At 33.1% G+C, this 18,009-nt stretch overlaps 9 protein-coding genes and 1 non-coding gene across 10 annotated transcripts; 4 read left to right on the top strand and 6 right to left on the bottom strand.

The window, feature by feature from the left end:
• Positions 1-104: 104 nt before the first annotated feature.
• BX664DRAFT_t7 lies at positions 105-176 on the bottom strand. The gene has a single exon. It is a non-coding gene; the product is annotated as a tRNA-Gln (tRNA).
• Positions 177-1,585: 1,409 nt separating this feature from the next.
• On the bottom strand, positions 1,586-3,669 carry BX664DRAFT_321597 (uncharacterized protein). Its single transcript, XM_051543319.1, has 2 exons — positions 3,071-3,669; positions 1,586-2,822 (listed from the first exon to the last, which is right to left on the bottom strand). The coding sequence occupies exons 1-2, from the start codon at positions 3,530-3,532 to the stop codon at positions 1,617-1,619; spliced, it is 1,668 nt and encodes a 555-aa protein (XP_051405133.1). The 5' UTR covers positions 3,533-3,669; the 3' UTR covers positions 1,586-1,616.
• A 46-nt stretch (positions 3,670-3,715) lies between these two features.
• Positions 3,716-5,273, bottom strand: BX664DRAFT_321594 (uncharacterized protein). The gene is made up of 5 exons (XM_051543318.1): positions 4,714-5,273; positions 4,376-4,644; positions 4,134-4,277; positions 3,930-4,065; positions 3,716-3,866 (listed from the first exon to the last, which is right to left on the bottom strand). Exons 1-5 carry the CDS (start codon positions 5,255-5,257, stop codon positions 3,859-3,861), a joined length of 1,101 nt encoding a protein of 366 aa, XP_051405132.1. The 5' UTR covers positions 5,258-5,273; the 3' UTR covers positions 3,716-3,858.
• A 120-nt stretch (positions 5,274-5,393) lies between these two features.
• BX664DRAFT_321592 (AP-1 complex subunit MU-1) lies at positions 5,394-7,468 on the top strand. The gene is made up of 8 exons (XM_051543317.1): positions 5,394-5,479; positions 5,625-5,716; positions 5,772-5,862; positions 5,925-6,268; positions 6,344-6,473; positions 6,559-6,863; positions 6,933-7,206; positions 7,264-7,468. The coding sequence occupies exons 1-8, from the start codon at positions 5,467-5,469 to the stop codon at positions 7,323-7,325; spliced, it is 1,311 nt and encodes a 436-aa protein (XP_051405131.1). The 5' UTR covers positions 5,394-5,466; the 3' UTR covers positions 7,326-7,468.
• A 134-nt stretch (positions 7,469-7,602) lies between these two features.
• BX664DRAFT_377390 (Metallo-dependent phosphatase-like protein) lies at positions 7,603-8,909 on the top strand. Its single transcript, XM_051548770.1, has 2 exons — positions 7,603-8,314; positions 8,395-8,909. Exons 1-2 carry the CDS (start codon positions 7,734-7,736, stop codon positions 8,819-8,821), a joined length of 1,008 nt encoding a protein of 335 aa, XP_051405130.1. The 5' UTR covers positions 7,603-7,733; the 3' UTR covers positions 8,822-8,909.
• A 105-nt stretch (positions 8,910-9,014) lies between these two features.
• Positions 9,015-9,999, bottom strand: BX664DRAFT_321587 (uncharacterized protein). Its single transcript, XM_051543316.1, has 3 exons — positions 9,788-9,999; positions 9,650-9,720; positions 9,015-9,556 (listed from the first exon to the last, which is right to left on the bottom strand). Exons 1-3 carry the CDS (start codon positions 9,937-9,939, stop codon positions 9,177-9,179), a joined length of 603 nt encoding a protein of 200 aa, XP_051405129.1. The 5' UTR covers positions 9,940-9,999; the 3' UTR covers positions 9,015-9,176.
• Positions 10,000-10,640: 641 nt separating this feature from the next.
• On the top strand, positions 10,641-11,671 carry BX664DRAFT_321585 (DSS1/SEM1 family-domain-containing protein). The gene is made up of 4 exons (XM_051543315.1): positions 10,641-10,716; positions 10,830-11,139; positions 11,217-11,313; positions 11,377-11,671. The coding sequence occupies exons 2-4, from the start codon at positions 11,025-11,027 to the stop codon at positions 11,420-11,422; spliced, it is 258 nt and encodes an 85-aa protein (XP_051405128.1). The 5' UTR covers positions 10,641-10,716; positions 10,830-11,024; the 3' UTR covers positions 11,423-11,671.
• Positions 11,672-11,916: 245 nt separating this feature from the next.
• Positions 11,917-13,422, top strand: BX664DRAFT_321581 (soluble NSF attachment protein). Its single transcript, XM_051543314.1, has 6 exons — positions 11,917-12,155; positions 12,253-12,378; positions 12,493-12,673; positions 12,747-12,921; positions 13,014-13,100; positions 13,164-13,422. Exons 1-6 carry the CDS (start codon positions 12,002-12,004, stop codon positions 13,308-13,310), a joined length of 870 nt encoding a protein of 289 aa, XP_051405127.1. The 5' UTR covers positions 11,917-12,001; the 3' UTR covers positions 13,311-13,422.
• Positions 13,423-13,640: 218 nt separating this feature from the next.
• Positions 13,641-15,280, bottom strand: BX664DRAFT_354953 (uncharacterized protein). Its single transcript, XM_051547774.1, has 2 exons — positions 15,212-15,280; positions 13,641-15,102 (listed from the first exon to the last, which is right to left on the bottom strand). Exons 1-2 carry the CDS (start codon positions 15,258-15,260, stop codon positions 13,823-13,825), a joined length of 1,329 nt encoding a protein of 442 aa, XP_051405126.1. The 5' UTR covers positions 15,261-15,280; the 3' UTR covers positions 13,641-13,822.
• A 104-nt stretch (positions 15,281-15,384) lies between these two features.
• BX664DRAFT_382074 (HAD-like domain-containing protein) lies at positions 15,385-16,924 on the bottom strand. The gene is made up of 5 exons (XM_051549015.1): positions 16,642-16,924; positions 16,117-16,571; positions 15,868-15,999; positions 15,623-15,806; positions 15,385-15,524 (listed from the first exon to the last, which is right to left on the bottom strand). The coding sequence occupies exons 1-5, from the start codon at positions 16,891-16,893 to the stop codon at positions 15,510-15,512; spliced, it is 1,038 nt and encodes a 345-aa protein (XP_051405125.1). The 5' UTR covers positions 16,894-16,924; the 3' UTR covers positions 15,385-15,509.
• Positions 16,925-18,009: the final 1,085 nt, after the last annotated feature.

Here is an 18,009-nt window from a genome sequence, read left to right as displayed (position 1 = left end):
ACATCATTGATCATCTAGTTTATTCACTACATCCTCCTTGCCACAAAATAATAATAAATAAAAAAAATGTCGATTTTTCTTAAAATAGAAGCTACCAAAAAACCAGGCTTCGCCGAGACTCGAACTCGGATAATGAGATTCAGAGTCTCATATGCTAACCATTACATCACGAAGCCTTTCACAGCCCGCGAAACACAACTTTCCTATATATTCTCAAATCCAAATTTGCGCAATTTGATTGGCTGGAAGAAATATCGGGCCGAAAATTTCTTGCTATTGGTTCAAAAATGGAAGCAAATTCTCTAATTTTTTGTACTTTTTTTTTTTTTTTTTTTTTTTGGAACAAAGGGGATTCTCTTTTTTTTTTTTCATTTTGTTTGTTATATTCAATATTTGTAAAAACGTTGATGAATTCCGAACGCTTTGACTTGGACACGATCACCTTTGTTCTTGTTTAGAAAAAAGCAAGCATGGATGCAATGGTAAATGAATTGAACAAGAAGAAAAAAAAAAAAGATAATGCATCAATTATTCTGGTTTTCTCACTACTTTCTATTTGATACTAATCGTAGCAAGGATGCAGAAACAATGCCAAATGAAAAACGTCTCTCAACAAAAGTTCATTGAAACAAGCTACCATTCCAAAAAAAACAATGCTAAAGATGGTTTTTTTTTAAATTCTTCGCGAACGGAGCATCAACCAAGGTAGATGATTTCAACAAACAATCGGGATGAATTCAACAGATTGAAATGAACGCTTACTTGGACGATTAGATTGTGATTGCAGATTCTCACTACTTGACCTCTCAGCACGTAAATCTCAATTTTGTAATCTATTCAACTTCAATAAGTCCCACCTTTACCACAGCGAATAATGGAACAGCATGATGACAACACATCGATGACATCAACCGTACTCTACTTTTTTTTTTTTTGGGTGGTAAATGGTTTGTTACTCAATGGTGGTTTATGGCAACAACTTTTTCATTCTGCTTCCAGTGTTTATATATAGAGGTAAGCAAAAAAAAAAAAAAAAAAAAAAAAAGAAAAACCAACTAATATAAAGAAGAGCAAGTACTTATTACACTACATTGTTTTTCTAGTTTTAGGGAATCGTGCGAATGGATTCTACGTCTTCAAAAATTGGACGGATATTGGCTTCTTCTTGGCGTCTACCTGAACATCATATCATCATTTGTTTATTTCTTACTATTATTTACATGATTAGTCTAGTCAACACTTTTTTTATATATTTTGAAATAAAAAAAAAAAAAAAGACTATTTATTATGCATTTGTTTAATTCATTTCCAATGAAAGTGACTAGAGGGAGAGATCAAGATGAATATGTCGCTTGCAAGGGACAATCAAAAAAAGAAGGAGAAACATCAACAGTGTGTATTTGTTTTTTATTTTTATTTTTATTTGAAGGAAAGAAACAATCTACAACTAGTGATGACTACAAGGAAAAGCTAAGGGGAAAAAAGGGATACTAGATAAGATAATAGAGAATAATGATTAGATATATAGATATAAACAGTAAGACAAAGGTTAAAAAAAAAAAAAAAAAAGATGAAACTAAACTGTATACCAGAAAAAAAAAAAAAAAAAAGGAGGATTAATCTGAAGATGGGTGCGAAGAATCCATGGTATGAGTCGATGCAGAGATATTTGTTGCAGTAGCAGTTGCCATTGTTGAAGCGGGATTGGGTGGAGGAGTAGATGAGATAGGAAGGGCATGCTGATGAATCATCAATTCAAAAGGTGAAGGTGAGCCTACCAGGGTTGTAGATAACAATCCATCATGTCCAGTTGATTTACGTTGTCGTAAAGTGGTATGACCAGTGATAGCGGTGGGCGTGGTGGGTGATGTAGTACTATGATGACGATTGATATTGTCATCGATCTGTCGATCTTCATCATCATCATCGTCTTGTTCTTGAGATGATATCCTAGGAGTTGGATTGCCTGCCTCTAGACGATGTGCTGTTTCCGATGATCCCATTTCCATATCAGTATCTGAAGTCACTACATCATCAAACAATGAAGTCGATTGATCGTGTATATCTGGTGTTCCTGAAGTCGATGGTTGTGTCAAAGTTGTATCATTTGCTGATGCCAATTGTGATGTGCCAATGCCTGAGTTGTTAGTTGGTGCGTTGTTCTTTTTCCCATTGATCTTTTCATGATCCATTCGCAACATGTTTTCCACTTCATCCTTTTCGATCGCAACAGTTGCATCCAAATCAGAATAGGTACGACATAAGGGACAAGAGAATCCAGGGAAGTTTTGAGTCAAAATAGGTCGTAGACAACGATAATGAAATATATGAGAACAAGGAGCAATGAATAAAGCTTGACTTGGACCCATGGAATATAAACAGATACAACATTCTTGAATTTCCAAAGAGGGAGAAGAAGAAGAAGATGATGATGATGCTGATGATACTGAAGATGTAGATATCTGTGGTTGAGGAGATGATGTTGAATCAGTAGTATGTTCATTTTTCTTAGTTGTTGAGATATCCATCAGATGAGTTGATGTTGTGTTTGTGGTATTAGTCATGCTTGAGCGTAAACAGTGCTTCAATTGACGAAATGCTGCCCGACTAAACGCAGTTTGTTTTAAAGAGGGTGATCGGTCGACTTCAAAACGCATCCTAACGGCTCGATACATCGGCTGTACTCCACCTTTGTAATCCACACCTAATTGAATGAGATCACCATCTTGAATAATATAAGGTCGACTACTTGTATTAGCAGGGCTTAATCTTGCACGATTCACAAACGTTCCACTAGAGGACCCAGAATCTTTGATGTATATCTAACACAATAGTAATAATAAAAAAAAAAAAAAAAAAAAAAAAAAACATAAGTATCGTTGGTTTTTCTCTCCCCCTTTTTTATTATTATTATTATTTGGCAAACAATCACTACATTCTCTTCCCTTAAATAACAAAATATCTCCTTTATATATATATTTATATATTTATAAATATAAATATAAATATAAATATATATCCCATCCCTCCCAACCTATCCCCTCGTCTCCTTTGACGATGATTTGATTACCTTTCCATCTTCTTGCCAAATTTCAGCATGACATCGACTAACCACTTTTGATTTGAAGGATAGTCTATCAGAACAAGCATTTCGATCACTATAGCGGCCCAATTTCAATATCACACCAGAATGAAGAGTTCGTTCAATCACATCAAAAACAAAACATCGAGTAGCCATACCAACATTAGGAACAAGTCGGATTCGATGTTCATGAACTTGACCTTGAATAGGATCAGAGGAAGGACCAGCAGAATTCATATCTTCAGTTTCCATAATAGATTCCGTTAGTGAAGTTTGGGGTAAAGAAGCGTCCATTACAGCGATGGTTTGTCGTTGTTCTGTTGCTGAAGCTGTATGACGATGTGAACGACGTAAACTGGCGAAACCTCTTGACAATAGCGGAGAATGTGGTGTAGATGATGGTGGATGAGATGAACTTGTTGATTGACTACGTAGTCTTCCACTAGGCATGATATAATAATGTATGCAATAAAAGTATGTACTGTTGTTGATAAAAAAAAAAAGTTGTTTATTGTAAATGCTTCAAAGTATGATAAGTAAAAAAGAAAAAAAAAGTGAAAGATAATAAGTAAGGTAAAAGAAAAAAAAAAAAAAAAAGAAAGGAAGAAAAATAGAAAAAAGAAAAAAAAAAAAGGAAGGAAGAAAAAAGGACCAAAAAAAAATCAGTTCCAAACAAAATAGAACCCCCTACTTTTTCATATATATACAAAATGATGATAGTCTAAAAAAAAAAGTATTTCATCCCTTTATCCCACGAGAGAGAGAGAGAGCATCCATCAAAAGCCTAATAATTTATAAAGAAAAGTCAGCCCATATGCGCGTTTGCATTATCCTTTGTCCTACATACCATATCGTTTTCGTGCTTGCTGTTTCGCAATTCGTTCTTGAGCGTATCTTTCTTCCAAAGTAGATTCCATACTTTTTGCTTGAGCTGCCAAAGCCATAATATTATTCTTTTTCTTCTTTAAAGAGTTCACTTCGAACTATCATCACAAAAAATAAAAATAATAATTAGTATATATCAACTTCTTTTTTTTATTTTTATTCTTACTGTTTCTGTTGTTACTGGTAACTTGGGTTGATATGCTTCAGCTTGTCTTCTCCATTCTTCAGTAGGAAGCATATCTGATTGATTTACGTCTATAATATTCACACCTGCATGTTCACCACGTCTTTTCCCGCCTAACTGATTTAACTATTAAAAGAAATAAAAATAGGGAGGTGAGTTATTTTTTTTTTTTTCGTAGTAGATCAATGTGATTTCTTTCCTTTTTTTTTTTTTTTATTACTTACAGCTTCAACATCTAATGTTCCACTATTTCCTGATTCATCTTCAAATTGTTGTTGTTGATAATAATATTGATAGTAAGCATTAGGATCGGCACCATATGCATACATTGCATTTGGATCCTCAAGAACAGGTAGTGCTTGCTGTTGTTGTTTTTGTTTTTGTTGATTTTGTGTTTCTATGCTGTCCTTTCTATGATCATCATTATAATGATTCTCAGCTTTGTTGGTTGTTTTGGCAGGTTTGATGACTGGTTTTTCTTGTAAACTTGATCCTAGGAACCAGAAAAAAAAAAGTCAATATAAAATGTCAACCCCTACAATATATATGAAAAAAAAATTACCAAGACGAAAGAAGGGTCCAATATGTGTTGATGCCTTTTTAGTGGTAGTTTCTGGTTCTTCGTCACTATCTTCTTGTTCTTCTTCTTCACTGTCTACTGTATTATCCATTTTTTTGCCGTTTGTTGGTCCTTGTACTGATTTGTTTTGCTCTACTTTGGGTATCGATTGCGGAGAAGATGTCGTAACATTTGTCTTTGCTGTTGTGTCTGTCGTTGCTGATGTTTTGAGGAAAGGATTTTGAGATCGTTTTGGAGCTGGCAATAGATCAGCTATATTGGAAGAAGTTGATCCAAGTTTAATTCTTTTGGCTGGTTTTTCTTCTTCTTCTTCTTCTTCTTCGAGATCCTTGGCAGAAGGGATATAAAAGATTGATTTCTTGGTCGTTGATGTCTTTTTTGAAGTTTCATTTTTGGGAGGCGGTAAAAGTTGACTTAATCCAGTACTACCACCAAATGTTGTATTTTCCTGTGTTAAAGGTTGTTGTTGTTGATCATCGTCTTCAGATTCGGAACTACTACCATAATCAACTAATGAAAGAGACATATTTTTATTATGTAGAATGGGAAAAAGAAAAAGAGATTTGAGTCACGAAAGCCCCAAAGTCCCATAGTGTAATTTCTATTCGAACACCGATTTATCATATTTTCAAAAACTGACACCAATTATTTTTTTTTTCTTTATATATTCTTTTCTACTTTCTTTCTTTTCTCTCTCTTGTCATATCGTTCCACATTTCCTTTTACTTTACATAAATGGCCTCTGCAGGTAATGGAATTCTATAATTAATATGAATATATTAGTATTGAAAGATAAGAAATAAAACTCATATATGTTTTTCTTCGTTCGTTACATCAACATCACCCTCTTTTTGGTCATCATCTTTACTCACTTTCTCTTATTTTTATGATAGTATTTATTTTGGATTTAAAGGGAAAAGTTCTTATATCTCGGAATTATCGTGGTGATATTCCCATGAGTGCTGTGGAAAAGTTCATGCCTTTGGTAAGTCATTATATAATAAATCTTGATATAAGAGAACTCACTTTTTTATAATTAGATATCTGAAGCTGAAGATGAACAAGTACCACTTCCATGTTTTACCCATGATGGTATCAACTATTTGTATTTGAAGCATAGCAATCTTTATTGTAAGTATCTCTTTCCTTATCCAACAAGAATAAATGGGTTATTTATTATTATTTTTTATTAGTACTGGCATTGACAAGAAAGAACACGAATGCGGCTTCTATCATGTTATATTTACACAAGCTGACTCAGGTGTTTGCAGAATATTTCAAGGAACTAGAGGAAGAATCTATTAGGGATAACTTTGTGATTGTATATGAATTATTGGACGAAATGATGGATTTCGGTTATCCTCAAACCACGGAAACGAAGATTTTACAAGAATATATTACTCAAGATGCCTACAAACTAGAAGTTCAAGTTCGTCCTCCTATGGCTGTCACCAATGCTGTCTCTTGGCGTTCTGAAGGTGTCAAGTACAAGAAGAACGAAGTATTTTTAGATGTTATTGAAAGTGTCAACTTATTGGTAAGTTTATATTATATTGAAAGATCATGGATACTCATTTATTTTTTTTTTTTAATTTATCATTTTTATCATTAGGTTAATGCTAACGGAAATGTATTAAGAAGTGAAGTATTGGGTGCTGTCAAAATGCGATGTTATCTTTCTGGAATGCCAGAGTTACGATTGGGTCTGAATGATAAAGTGATGTTTGAAGCAACAGGTCGTGGTGAGTAGTTATTAACAAAAAGGAAAAAAAAAAAAGAGAACAATGTGAATCTGATGATCTATGATCATGATTTTATTTTTTTTAGCCAACTCTGCAAAAGCAATTGAAATGGAAGATGTCAAGTTCCATCAATGTGTCCGATTATCAAGATTTGAAAATGATCGTACCATTAGTTTTATCCCTCCTGACGGTGATTTTGAATTGATGAGTTATCGATTACAAACAAGTGTCAAGCCTTTGATCTGGGTAGAAGCCGTTGTGGAAACTTACTCTGGTTCACGTGTGGAATATTTGGTCAAGGCTAAGGCTCAATTCAAGCGCAAAAGTACGGCAAATAATGTGGAAATTGAAGTACCTGTACCTGATGATGCTGATACACCAAAGTTTAAGGTAAATAAAGAAAGGGAAAAAAAAGAAAAGAAAAAGATGACTAATTACTGGATATCTTTGGTTATATAGTGTAGTAGCGGAAATGTATCTTATAAACCTGAACGATCCTGTTTGGTATGGAAAATGAAACAATTTCAAGGTGGCAAAGAATTCATCATGCGTGCTCATTTTGGTTTACCGTCTGTTCAAGCTGCAGAAGAAACCGAAAAGAAACCGCCTATCAATATCAAGTTCGAAATTCCTTATTTTACTGTCTCTGGTATCCAAGTACGATATTTGAAAATTGTAGAAAAGAGTGGTTATCAAGCTCTTCCTTGGGTTAGATATATTACTCAAAATGGAGGTAAGAAAGAAAAAAAAAAGGTGAATGAATCAAAGAGATTAAAAGTTTTTCCTATAGATTATCAAATGCGAATGCCAGAAAGTATCAAGGCGAACAAGCAAAACACGGGCGGTTATTGATTGATTTTTTTTATTACTATTATTACTATTATTATTATTATTATACATGTTTGTCTTTTGTTTCTCTTTTCTTCTTTCTCATACTTCCTTTTTTTTTTTTTGTTTATACCTTGATTATTTATTATTATCTTCGACCCTTCCTCATCATCAAAATGGCAATAAAATAAAACTAACGAAATGTGTATAATATGATAGAAAAAGAAAGGTTTATACTGATTGAACAAGTTTCTTTATTAATTGATCGGTTCAAGTTTTACCGACCGATTTTTTTTTTTTTCGAATGCATAAGCGCATATCTGTGAACCAACGGAGTTTCTCTTTTTTGTATATATATGACAAATAATAAAAAAAAAAATTTCGTACCCTTTTGTTTCGCCCTTTTTTTTTCTTTTTATACATAATCATAATATGGAAGACGAACAACGACAAGGTTATTCACCAAAGCGATCAAGAAAATGGTTGTATATAGGCATTGCTATTGCAGTTGTGGCAGTTTTAATTGTCATTATAGTACCAGCAGCAGTAGTCACGACAAATAAGAAAAGGCAATATCAAAGCGATCCTTCCTCTTCTTCTTCTTCTTCTCCTCCCTACGCAAAGGCTCAATCGAAGTATTCCAATCTAACTCGAGTCAAGCAATTGAATGAACTTGCCAACAAGAGCAGGATCTTTGTCTTGGGTGATGTACATGGTTGTGTAAATGAACTGGCAGCAATGGTGGATCTACTGAAATATGATCAAGACAATGATGCTATGATCTTGGCGGGAGATCTCACTAGCAAAGGGTATGATAATCCTGGGGTTATACGACTGGCAAAGGCAAAGAATATGTATTGTGTGCGTGGTAATCATGATGACTATGTGGTTCGTTTCAAGACGTTTGAAAATGAAAATGGTGCTCAACGTATGGGTCCTCCCAAGGCAGTTCTTCCTGAAGGCAATGTAGCGGATCCTTTGAAATTTAAAGATGAACATGCAGATATTGCAAGGTAAGTATTAAAAAAAAAAAAAAAAAAAAGAAAACCTATTTTATTTAATATATGATTTTTTTTTTTTTTTTTTGGAGTAGAAATTTGACAGCTGAAGATTATGATTATTTGGTACAATGTCCTATGATAATCGATTTACCATTTTTGAATGCTCGTGTAGTACATGGCGGATTGGATCCTGAAGTGACAAATTATGTTGATAATGATCCATACACTGTTTTCAGTATTCGTGATATCAAGGATGGCGTTCCCACATCTGACAATAAAAAAGGTGAGCATTGGACACAAAGTTACAATAATGTGCAGAAAAACAATACACCACCAGTCAAGGTTTATTATGGACATGATGCATCTCGCGGATTAGATCTGGAAAACGTGACCTTTGGTTTGGATAGTGGATGTGTATATGGTGGTCATTTGACAGCTATTGATATTTGGACAAATAACTATACTCAACTCAAGTGCAATAGTTTTGCAAGTCTTCCAAATAGCAGTTTGATAAAATAGTTAGTTAATTAGATATTTTTATGTATATATTTATGTATTTAGGCTCCTTTTAATAAATTAGATCTAGTTTTTTTTTTTTTTTTTTTTTGTATACATGTATCTATGTGTATATATGTTTACAACAAACTATGTATGGTTGGTTAGGTTGTACAAAATCAGATGGGATCATAGATATGTTGTATGCGGAAATGCCGATGAGCGAAAGAAATCACACGACGTATTAAATTGCATCTGTTTATTTTATTATCATGATGATGATGATGATGATATCAACATTGATTATATATATATATAACTATACAACATTCGCGGTATAATTAAAAAGAGGAAAAATGAAATAAAAAAAAAAGAATGATTACTTTCTTGGTCCACCAAAGATACAAGTGAAGCAATACCATAAGGAACCAAATAATAGTCCAATCATGGCACCAAGATGCATCCATACACAATCACCCAGATGACCATACGCATTTACATTTGCTTCCCTTGCCCCATTGATGCCTTTGAGAGAAATGGTCACTAGTATGATAAATGTCACTAGCATGACAATAAAGCCTAAGAAGGTGGCTAATGATGCCAAGAAATCTACACCACGACCAAAATGATCCAAGATCGTAATGGCTAATGCTCCTAATGTGATCCCAAACGCAATCCAAAATAATATATAATTGGCCATATATACTGTATCCATCCCTGTTAGTCCGGTTGTATATGTTTTAATGTAAGGTGCCGTCGCTAAGATTAAAAAAAAAAAGGAAAGGAATCAGTTTTTTTTTTTTTTTTTTTTTTATTTTAATAATAATAATGATGATGATGATGATGACTTACACCATACAAAAGCAGCACTTGGTTGACTACAGAAAGTAACACCTGTTTTTATGGTACCTGTACAATATCCCCTAAATAAATGATATATGATGATGATCAGTTACTTATTACTTTTCTTTTCTAATTTAATATACTTACCATAATCCAAAGTTGATGAAATTATCGTTGAGCGTGAATTGTACATAATAAATACTTTTTAAAAAGGGTTGATTATAGGTGGATGCTAATAGAATAAAGATTTCCAGCACTAATGCACCAAAAGTAAAAAAAGTCGCCAAATAAGCAAACATCAATTATATATGTACAATTTCTAAATAATAATAGTAAAAAAAAAAAGAGTAAAAAAAAAAAAAAGATTAACCATCTTATTTAAATAAAAAAAGTGTAAAAATAGTTTGACACTCTGGTATCATGCTTTTCGATTTAAGGTTATTGTTGTACTTTGTAGATGAGAAATAGTTTGCCGCGTGATAAGCCAAAAACAAACTCCCAAACGAAACTGGATGAGAAAACATTTTTTTTTTTTTTTTACTCTTTGGAAAAGGAGACTTTCCAACGTATAAAATACATATCATTGTTCCTCCCTTGATTGTCTGCATATCATACCAATAAGTTAGATGATTCATTGCAACATCATCATAATCTATGTTGGTTGCCATGACTTCCCCTCCTGTGAGCCTTTTTTTTTTTTTGGTTGTTGATGGAAAGTCCCAAAAAGGAAATCGGATCGATAACCCTTCCAAAAAGAATAGAGAGTATAACATAAACAATAACTTGATCCTTTTAATGGAAAGCCTTTTTCTTAGCCAACGATCATCATTCTATTCTTTTACAACATTAAAAAAAAAGGTTCATCAGGCATATACAATCTTAACTTCTAATGATTTCGTACTCAGATATCATGCACCATCATGAACACTACCACTTTTTACTTTTGTATATAATTCTCTTTTTATTTGATTAGGTTAATAATCCTTGGCATAATCTTTTCTTTTTTTTTTTAAAAAAAAAAAAACAGACAAAAAGACTTGGCATTGTTTTGATGGGGAAGAATAACGTAATTAAAAGTAAGGATCATGTCCACCTTTTTCCTATCATGCCACTTATAATCAACAACCATCGTCATAACAAAAGAGTTGAAATGAATTTATAAATTAAATGCTTTTTGTTCTTTTATCAGGAGGAGACGAATCAAATCCTCTCAAAAAGGAAAATAATTTAAAACACCGTAGTGAGTGAACTAGTGAGTGAATCGTTTTTCCTTTCGCTTCTCCAACTTACGTCACGGTCAACGACTCCATTTTTTTTTTTAGATATATCTTCCTCTCTTTCTCACTTTTTTGTCTTTTGATTACACACATTTCATTCCTTTATAATGGCTGCTCCTACGACACAAGCACAACAACAACCAGTAGATCCTACCAAAAAGACAGGTGCTCAATTAGGAGCACTCGAAGAAGACGATGAATTTGAAGAATTTGCTGCTGAAGGTAAAGAAATATCTAAATAAAATGGGACAAACACGTTCTTCTTTGGTATAAACTCGTCTTTTGTTTCTTTTATATAGATTGGGCTGAAGAAGACGAAGATAAGGACGATACACATTACTGGGAAGATAACTGGGACGATGATGATATTGAAGATGACTTTTCATTACAGCTCAAGTAAGTATATCGTTGATCTTTTTTCTTCTTCATAGATTGATCTTTTTCTTTTTTGGTTATTAGGGCTGAACTGGAAAAAACCTCATCGGATACAGCAATGAAGATGTGAATAATTAGTTATCCGCGTTTGTTATAAACTTATTTACATCTTGATCTTATTTTTTTTTTTTTGATCGTCATTCTCTTTTACGTCATTCATCAACATATCACTTTCTCGTTTTTACCATACTTATCAACCAAATCACAACACCATCCCTTATCATTTTTATATTATTACTTTTTTATATATAAATATATATATATAGTTTATCACAATAAAAGAAATAGAAAAAAGTTGGAAATAGGATATAGAAGAATCTTTTATTATTTGTTTGTTTTGATTGTTTTCAAATAACTTTGTATGCGTCTATGTTGTGTTTGAATCCGATAAAGAAGATGTTTACGATGTGGGTCAACCAATAGAGAGGTGATCGATATGTGTGCGTGTTTGCGTGTGTGTACCAAAGTGTCATACTTTTATGATGGGACCCATTTTTTATATATAAATATTTTTGTTGACCGCTCTCATTTTCTCTCTTTCTTTTTTACTTTTTTTTTTTTTTTTTTTTTTTTTTACTTTTCTTACAACCGACTCACTTATTTTACTTATTTTTCAATAATAATAATAATAATAATATCAACAAACAATATGGTCGGTGGTTCAGAACAACAAGCCAAAGACCTTATCGCTCAAGCACAAAAGAAACTAAATTCTTGGTCTTTTTTTGGTCCATCCAACAAATATGAAGATGCAGCAGAAATCTATGAAAAGGCTGGCAACATGTTCAAGCTAGCTCAACAATGTAAAATATAGAATGTAACAAAAAGGGAAAAAATAAAAAGTTTTTTGTTATTCCTCATCCTTTTTTTTTTTTTTTTTTATTTTAAAATATATTCTAGGGACACAGGCAGGTGATGCTTTCACCGAAGCCGCCAAATTATACCAACGTGGTGGAAGTGCAAAGTTTGAAGGTTCAAGAGCATATGAAAGTGCAGCGAAATGTTACAAACGTCAAGATCCTGCAGGTAAAGAAAAAGAAAAAAGTGATGGTGTTATATGGTAGTATGATGGAAGGCGATGAACTTACCTAGATAAGCTTCTCTATTTACCCTCTGTTTTTTTTTATATCCTTTTTTTAGGTGCAGTACAGGCCCTGAAAGAAGCTATTGCTCTTGATCAAGATGGAGGTAATTTCCGTGCAGCAGCTCGACATTATCAAGAAGTGGCGGAATTATATGAAGGTGAACTGGATAATGCAAAAGGTGCTTATGAAGCTTATGGTCAAGCATCGGATTTGTTTTTGGCTGATGATTCTCCAGCGTAAAAACATTTATTATTATTATATATTATGTTATTAAACTGAATTTTTTTCTTTTAATTTCTTGATAAATAGTTTGGCCAATAAATGTATGCTCAAGGTAGCTCAAATCGCGGCAGAATTGGAAATGTATGAAGTCGCCATTGAAAAGTTTGAACGAGTGGCTGCAGCCTCAGTAGATGATGCTTTATTGAAATGGTCTTTGAAGGAATACTTTTTGAAGGCTGGGTTATGTCATTTGTGTACTGGGGTAAATAATAAAAAAACAAAACAAAAACAAAAGCAAAATGTCTATTTGTGTGTTTATTAAAATAATCACGGTATTTTATTTGAAATCTATAGGATATGGTTAGAACACATCAAGCTCTGAATAGTTATTGCAGTATGGATATGTCTTTTGAAACCACTAGGGAATACACATTACTCAAGGTAGGATTCTTTTTTCTTTTTTTTTTTTTTGGAATTCTAATAATATTCTATTTCTCTCAACAGGGTGTAGCAGAAAGTGTGGACAATGGTGATGTGGATCAATTTACTCATGTGGTGAAAGATTATGACAAGTTGACTCGATTGGATAGCTGGAAAACGGCCATTTTATTGAAAATCAAAAAGACTGTTGACTCGGATGATCTTCGCTGAAATAGCTCGTTTAGCTATTCTATTTATTAGACTAGTCGTTTTATTACTCTTTTTTTTTTTTAAGTTTATCATTTCTATTATATTATATAAATATATCTTTAAATCTCTCTTTTTTTTTTATATATTACAAATCTTTATCTTTTTTTATGATTTATTGAAATGGATGATTTGATCATGTGTGGTCATGGCCTGAGATAGCGTATGCTGGGATGATGTTGATTATGGCGTGTATGATTATTTCACAAACCCATATGATGATTCCTATAATGATCCATAATACACTATTTGTAAAGTTTTTTTTTTTTTTTTCACAATGGTACGATAATGGGTCATAGGTTGAGATGGATCAAAAAAATGAATTTATTTCAATATAAAAGGAGCAAAATAATTGAAGTTAATAATATACAAATGAGGAAGACACTACAAGTCAAAGTGATAGGATAAAAAAAAAAAAGAGAGGATATTATATACTAGAATATGGGTAGGATTACAAATGTCATAGGAATATCTATCTATGGTTGAGTAGTTTGATCATTGTTCATTATTGTTGGATGAGATATAGTACCATTGATAGCTGGATTCCCTTCATGTCCTCGTAAAGGCATTTGCGTAACGATTGTTGGCGAAGGCGGAACTGAAGAAGAGTGAGTTGAAGTGGTGGGAGATATAGGTTGAACAACCATGGGAGGTGTAGGAAAAAATCGTTGCTGTTGATGATGTTGCTGTTGATGATGTTGCTGTTGATGATGTTGCTGTTGTTGCTGTTGCTGTTGTTGCTGAGGTTGTTGTTGTTGCTGAGGTTGTTGTTGTTGCTGAGGTTGTTGTTGTTGCTGAGGTTGCTGTTGCTGTTGCTGTTGTTGTTGTTGTAATCGTTGTGGGACTTGCTGGTATGTTATGGGCTGTGCATTGGCTTGTTGTTGTGTTGGAGATTGTCTACTATTGTATGTAAGTTGTCGTGCCATGTCACAGACTCCAGGAATTGTAGTGAGTACATTAAGAACGCCTTGTAGTTGTGCAATGGTATCCGTTTTGGCGTCGTTGCTTTTTGTAGACTTATCCAATTCTTCGCGTGTATCATTCAGTGCTTTGCGTGCGTCATTCAGTTCTTCGCGTGCGTCATTCAGTTCTTTGAGTTGTTTCATAAGTTCCACTTCCATTTTCTGTCGCTGTACTGCCCCACTATGCATTTGTCGATCTTTTGCTCGTTGTGAATCTCGTGCCGCATTAAGACCTCTTTGCATTTCAATTATCTTTTCATTTAAAGCGCGTCGTTCGCTCTCCATTGCTGCACATCGCCCTGCTTGCTGGTTACTTTGCACTTTGAGTTGGTCACGTTCTTGAGTAAGTTGATATTTTTCTTGTATAAGTTGATTTAGTTGTGTTGTATGTTGTTCTTTTAGTCGTTGCAATTCGAGAGCCTGTGTTGTATTTTGTTCCTTAAGTTCGGTGACCTCGTGTTCTTTTTGCTGTAAACTAATCCTGATATCTTCCATTTCAATGTTCAATTGTTGTCGCAGACTGTATTGCACTTTGTAAGCTTTTTCCAAATCTTCGTAATTGCTTTGAAGGATCATAGCAAAGTCCTTATAAAGATAGTCGTGGTTAGCATTAGTATCTTGTTGTGGAGATTTCGTCTTGTCACGGGGAGGTGAAGCTTGCTGTCGTAGTTGTTGCTGTTGCTGAAGTGTTGTTTTCAATTGTTGGAAAAAATGTTGATAACTTCTCGGTGCTTCATTATTTTGACCTTCCTTTTCGATGATACGGGCGATACTATCATGATCAATTGGCATATCTAATATTTTGAAACCAAAAAAAAAAAAAAAAAAAAAAGAGAAGTCAACGTTTAAGATCAAACCATTGCAGTAATACTTATTCAATTTCACTTTGTCATTCAGGCTTACCCAAATCTTCCCATCGTAAGGACCAACTAGAATTTGGCATTGATGGCATTACGAGAGTACAAAAAAAAAAAAAAAAAGTGGTAAAGAGAAAAGAGAGAGAAAAAAAAAGAGAACGAGACAGCAACGATATTAGAGCATATCTGTATCGTTTCATTTTGGATCACCGCTTCTGATTGAAATTTGTTATGAAATGATAGTTTTTATTGGTAAGTTTTAAATGAATAGAATCTATATTGGAAATAATAGTATGTAGGAGAGTAATAATAAAATACATAAAGAAGAGAAGGAATAAACTAATTTAAAGATAGGAGGCCTATTATTAAGAAACAAGAAAAAAAAAGTACAAAGAATAAGTATATCATGTTCCAACTTAAGTATTCACCTTTTTTTTTTTTTTTTTTTCTACATTACACGTCTAGCGGCTTCTTCCATATCAGTTTCGGATACAATATTTTTTTCATCTTCATTTGGAATTTCATAAACACCACCCAAAATGACATAAGGTCGATAGGCAAAGCTTGATAATTCGCTCATATCAGTAACACCAGATAATACAAGAACAGGATCAATTTCAGAAGTGATACCAGCCACAATACTAACAATAATAATAATAATAATGAGTCATATATTCTTCATTATATAATTAAATCACTTACTCTGTATCCATACGGTCACCAATAATACAAGTTTCAATACGACTTAAACCAAGAACACGTTGAGCATAGCGCATGATAAGGGCAGAAGGTTTACCGCAATAGAATGCTTTAGTCTTGGTCACTAATTCAACACTGTAAAGGAAAAAAAAAAAAAGAAGACAATCAATCAGCAAGTCCATATCATCATATTTCATCCACCATCAATCATCACACGCCAATCATCACATATCATCCATCATTTCTTCTTACCAGGTAGTAAAGGCACCAGTAGCAGGAATCTTTTGACCCTTAGAGTTCAAGGTTTCGACATCCAAGTTGGTTGAAATAAGTTTTGCACCATTTTGCACCAATTGCACAGCCTTGGTTAACTTTTCAAAGTTGTAACTAGCACTTTCACCCAAGACAACATAATCAGGATTATGATCATTCATAAAGAAACCCATATCGTACAAAGCATAAGCAAGACCAGGTTCACCAATAACATAACAGGTACCACCTTCAGGCATTTGAGATTTCAAAAAGTAAGCAGTGGCTTGACCAGAGGTAAAGAAGTGGTCAGCAGTGACATCAATACCAAGACGTTGTAATTTGGATTGTAATTCACGGGGAGTAGGAGCAGAGTTGTTGGTCAAGAAAAGGAACTTTTTATTATTTGCTTGTAAAAAGTCAACAAATTCTTTAGCGCCAGGCAAAAGATTGTTTCCCTAGGAGAGATAAGACATATTAGACAATTATCTTAAGACACACACACAAAAAAAAAAGGAGAAGACTTACATGATAAATAACACCATCCATATCAATAATATAACCCTTCTTTTGACGAATAGCATCTAAACGTTCATTGTGAAGAACGGGATCTCTGAGTAAAGCATAATCCTTGCTTTGATGAGCGGGTTCTTCACTGTTACTAGCACCACCAGAAGATAATTGACCAAGGCTAGCAGCAAAATGAGCAGCCAATTCACGAGTATCAGTAGTACGTTCAGGAGTAGTAGGAGTAGCACTAGGAGTTTGTTCAGCAGACATGATTATATTATAATAATGTTATAAAAGAAAGAAAGAAAGAAAGAAAGAAAGAAAATGAAATTGAAAAATGCAAAAAAATTTATGTTCCAAAAAAAAAAAAAGTGGGAAGAAGCGGAGAGATTTTTGGAATTGATTGGTTTGGATGCCCGTGTCAAGTAACCCGTTTCTTTCTAATCTCAGCGTAACTTTAATTGGGAAACTGACAGCTCATTCACTAATTGAATCAAATGAGTTGTTGGGTTCCTGTAAAACAAAAAAAAAATCAATCGATATAGAATTTCATTCGTTGTTTCAGATTTGAAATAAATAAAAAAATAAGGATGTAAAAAAAAAAAAAAAAAAGAATATATGAATACTATTACTAAAGAAAGTATGCTTATATTTTATAATATATAAAAAAGGTACAGGAAATAGGTAAAAAGCACTGTGTTGTTTGCTATGACGTAATGAAATAAAGAATAATAATAAAATAGTCAAAGCGGGGATAAAGAATAAATGTAATCATCGCATCAACAATATATCATCATCGATAGCGCAGTTACCCGTTAGTGGCGGTGTTTCGAATGGATAGATAAACTAAAACTGAAGATATCATGGGTCACCTAATGGATATGAATGGATAAAGAACGTGTACATTAAGTCATCAACATCCCATCAATCTTTTATTACTTGTCAAATAAAATGAATGAGAAGATAGATTATGATCATGACATTGAGTAATCATGACCCTGTCAAGTTAGTTGATAAACGGTATATTGTTGTTGTTGTTCTTCTAACAATCTATCATAAAATGATTCAAATGCCGATTCCAAAACAACGTGTAAAATTTGATCAATTCTTCTTCATTATCAAAAAAGAAAAAATGATATCATGGGTTTCAAAAGTCATTTTTTATTTTATCATATATATTTATAAAGATAATAAATCAAAAGAAATTCATATTATTATCTACTTTTGTCATAAATATTTCATTCCGTTCGCATGTGATTCCTTGCCAATGATCAAAACTAAGGTTCAAATGCTAAAAAAAAAAAAAAAAAAGTCGATCATAAAACCTAGTTTTATAACACCAAAAAAAGTACTTTTATTTGAAGAATTCCAAATCAAATAGATTTA

This window comes from Halteromyces radiatus, assembly GCF_025201355.1.
Source record: "Halteromyces radiatus strain CBS 162.75 chromosome Unknown BX664scaffold_1, whole genome shotgun sequence".
Classification (NCBI taxonomy): Eukaryota; Fungi; Mucoromycota; class Mucoromycetes; order Mucorales; family Cunninghamellaceae; genus Halteromyces; species Halteromyces radiatus.
Note: the sequence above shows the minus strand (reverse complement) of the source record. Positions and strands in the feature narration are given on the sequence as shown.

Excerpts from the sequence above, each read along its gene's own strand:
- BX664DRAFT_321597 (XM_051543319.1), bottom strand. The coding sequence starts at position 3,532 with ATGCCTAGTGGAAGACTACGTAGTCAATCAACAAGTTCATCTCATCCA. Across the intron at positions 2,823-3,070 it reads TTTGGCAAGAAGATGGAAAG|ATATACATCAAAGATTCTGG; the intron begins GTAATCAAATCA and ends CTATTGTGTTAG.
- BX664DRAFT_321594 (XM_051543318.1), bottom strand. The coding sequence starts at position 5,257 with ATGTCTCTTTCATTAGTTGATTATGGTAGTAGTTCCGAATCTGAAGAC. Across the intron at positions 4,645-4,713 it reads TGGACCCTTCTTTCGTCTTG|GATCAAGTTTACAAGAAAAA; the intron begins GTAATTTTTTTT and ends TCTGGTTCCTAG. Across the intron at positions 4,066-4,133 it reads TACCAGTAACAACAGAAACA|TTCGAAGTGAACTCTTTAAA; the intron begins GTAAGAATAAAA and ends TTGTGATGATAG.
- BX664DRAFT_321592 (XM_051543317.1), top strand. Across the intron at positions 6,474-6,558 it reads GTTTGAAGCAACAGGTCGTG|CCAACTCTGCAAAAGCAATT; the intron begins GTGAGTAGTTAT and ends TATTTTTTTTAG. Across the intron at positions 6,864-6,932 it reads CTGATACACCAAAGTTTAAG|TGTAGTAGCGGAAATGTATC; the intron begins GTAAATAAAGAA and ends TTGGTTATATAG.
- BX664DRAFT_377390 (XM_051548770.1), top strand. The coding sequence starts at position 7,734 with ATGGAAGACGAACAACGACAAGGTTATTCACCAAAGCGATCAAGAAAA. Across the intron at positions 8,315-8,394 it reads GAACATGCAGATATTGCAAG|AAATTTGACAGCTGAAGATT; the intron begins GTAAGTATTAAA and ends TTTTTGGAGTAG.
- BX664DRAFT_321587 (XM_051543316.1), bottom strand. The coding sequence starts at position 9,939 with ATGTTTGCTTATTTGGCGACTTTTTTTACTTTTGGTGCATTAGTGCTG. Across the intron at positions 9,721-9,787 it reads TTCATCAACTTTGGATTATG|GGGATATTGTACAGGTACCA; the intron begins GTAAGTATATTA and ends TCATTTATTTAG. Across the intron at positions 9,557-9,649 it reads AAGTGCTGCTTTTGTATGGT|CGACGGCACCTTACATTAAA; the intron begins GTAAGTCATCAT and ends TTTTAATCTTAG.
- BX664DRAFT_321585 (XM_051543315.1), top strand. The coding sequence starts at position 11,025 with ATGGCTGCTCCTACGACACAAGCACAACAACAACCAGTAGATCCTACC. Across the intron at positions 11,140-11,216 it reads TGAAGAATTTGCTGCTGAAG|ATTGGGCTGAAGAAGACGAA; the intron begins GTAAAGAAATAT and ends TCTTTTATATAG. Across the intron at positions 11,314-11,376 it reads GACTTTTCATTACAGCTCAA|GGCTGAACTGGAAAAAACCT; the intron begins GTAAGTATATCG and ends TTTGGTTATTAG.
- BX664DRAFT_321581 (XM_051543314.1), top strand. The coding sequence starts at position 12,002 with ATGGTCGGTGGTTCAGAACAACAAGCCAAAGACCTTATCGCTCAAGCA. Across the intron at positions 12,379-12,492 it reads CAAACGTCAAGATCCTGCAG|GTGCAGTACAGGCCCTGAAA; the intron begins GTAAAGAAAAAG and ends TCCTTTTTTTAG. Across the intron at positions 12,674-12,746 it reads TTGGCTGATGATTCTCCAGC|TTTGGCCAATAAATGTATGC; the intron begins GTAAAAACATTT and ends CTTGATAAATAG.
- BX664DRAFT_354953 (XM_051547774.1), bottom strand. The coding sequence starts at position 15,260 with ATGCCATCAATGCCAAATTCTAGTTGGTCCTTACGATGGGAAGATTTG. Across the intron at positions 15,103-15,211 it reads CTTACGATGGGAAGATTTGG|ATATGCCAATTGATCATGAT; the intron begins GTAAGCCTGAAT and ends TCAAAATATTAG.
- BX664DRAFT_382074 (XM_051549015.1), bottom strand. The coding sequence starts at position 16,893 with ATGTCTGCTGAACAAACTCCTAGTGCTACTCCTACTACTCCTGAACGT. Across the intron at positions 16,000-16,116 it reads ACTGGTGCCTTTACTACCTG|TGTTGAATTAGTGACCAAGA; the intron begins GTAAGAAGAAAT and ends TTTCCTTTACAG. Across the intron at positions 15,807-15,867 it reads GGTGACCGTATGGATACAGA|TATTGTGGCTGGTATCACTT; the intron begins GTAAGTGATTTA and ends TATTATTGTTAG.